This window comes from Eurypyga helias, unplaced genomic scaffold (assembly GCF_000690775.1).
Source record: "Eurypyga helias isolate BGI_N326 unplaced genomic scaffold, ASM69077v1 scaffold32796, whole genome shotgun sequence".
NCBI classification, from domain to species: domain Eukaryota; kingdom Metazoa; phylum Chordata; class Aves; order Eurypygiformes; family Eurypygidae; genus Eurypyga; species Eurypyga helias.
Window position 1 is genome coordinate 1,190 of NW_010259049.1, and position 379 is coordinate 1,568.

The window sequence follows — 379 nt, forward strand, 5'->3', positions numbered from 1 at the left end:
CGTCGAGGCCTGCCTCGGGCACAATGGGTTCCCAGATCTCTTCGATCTGTCTGAAGAGCACTTTGGTGATCTGGTGCAGCTCTTTGAGCCTTCGCTTCATGATCTCCACACAGGTAATGGTCTTGCTGACCGCCTTGCCCGAGCCAGAGAAAACAATCTGCCTCACCGAGTCCAGCTCCATCTTGCCGATGGCATAGCCCATCAAGTTCCTGATTTTGCTCCCGTCCTTCACTTTCATTTCAATGATATCGGGGGGCAGGTCGGTGAAAGGCAGAGGACAAGGTTTCTCCACAATTTTGGTCTTCTTGTAGTTCTCCATTCTGCAGAAACGGAAAGGAAAACGGATCCATTAATGCCGACTCCCACTGTCATGGCTGCA

The 379-nt window shown here is 51.7% G+C and overlaps 1 protein-coding gene across 1 annotated transcript in view; it reads right to left on the bottom strand.

Moving 5' to 3' along the window:
* LOC104511815 (ribonuclease P protein subunit p25-like protein) overlaps positions 1-319 on the bottom strand; it is a 574-nt gene extending 255 nt beyond the window's left edge. Inside the window, 1 exon segment of the mRNA XM_010154568.1 lies at positions 1-319. This exon segment is cut by the window's left edge and continues 11 nt beyond it. Coding sequence (XP_010152870.1) covers positions 1-319 — 319 coding nt within the window.
* Positions 320-379: the final 60 nt, after the last annotated feature.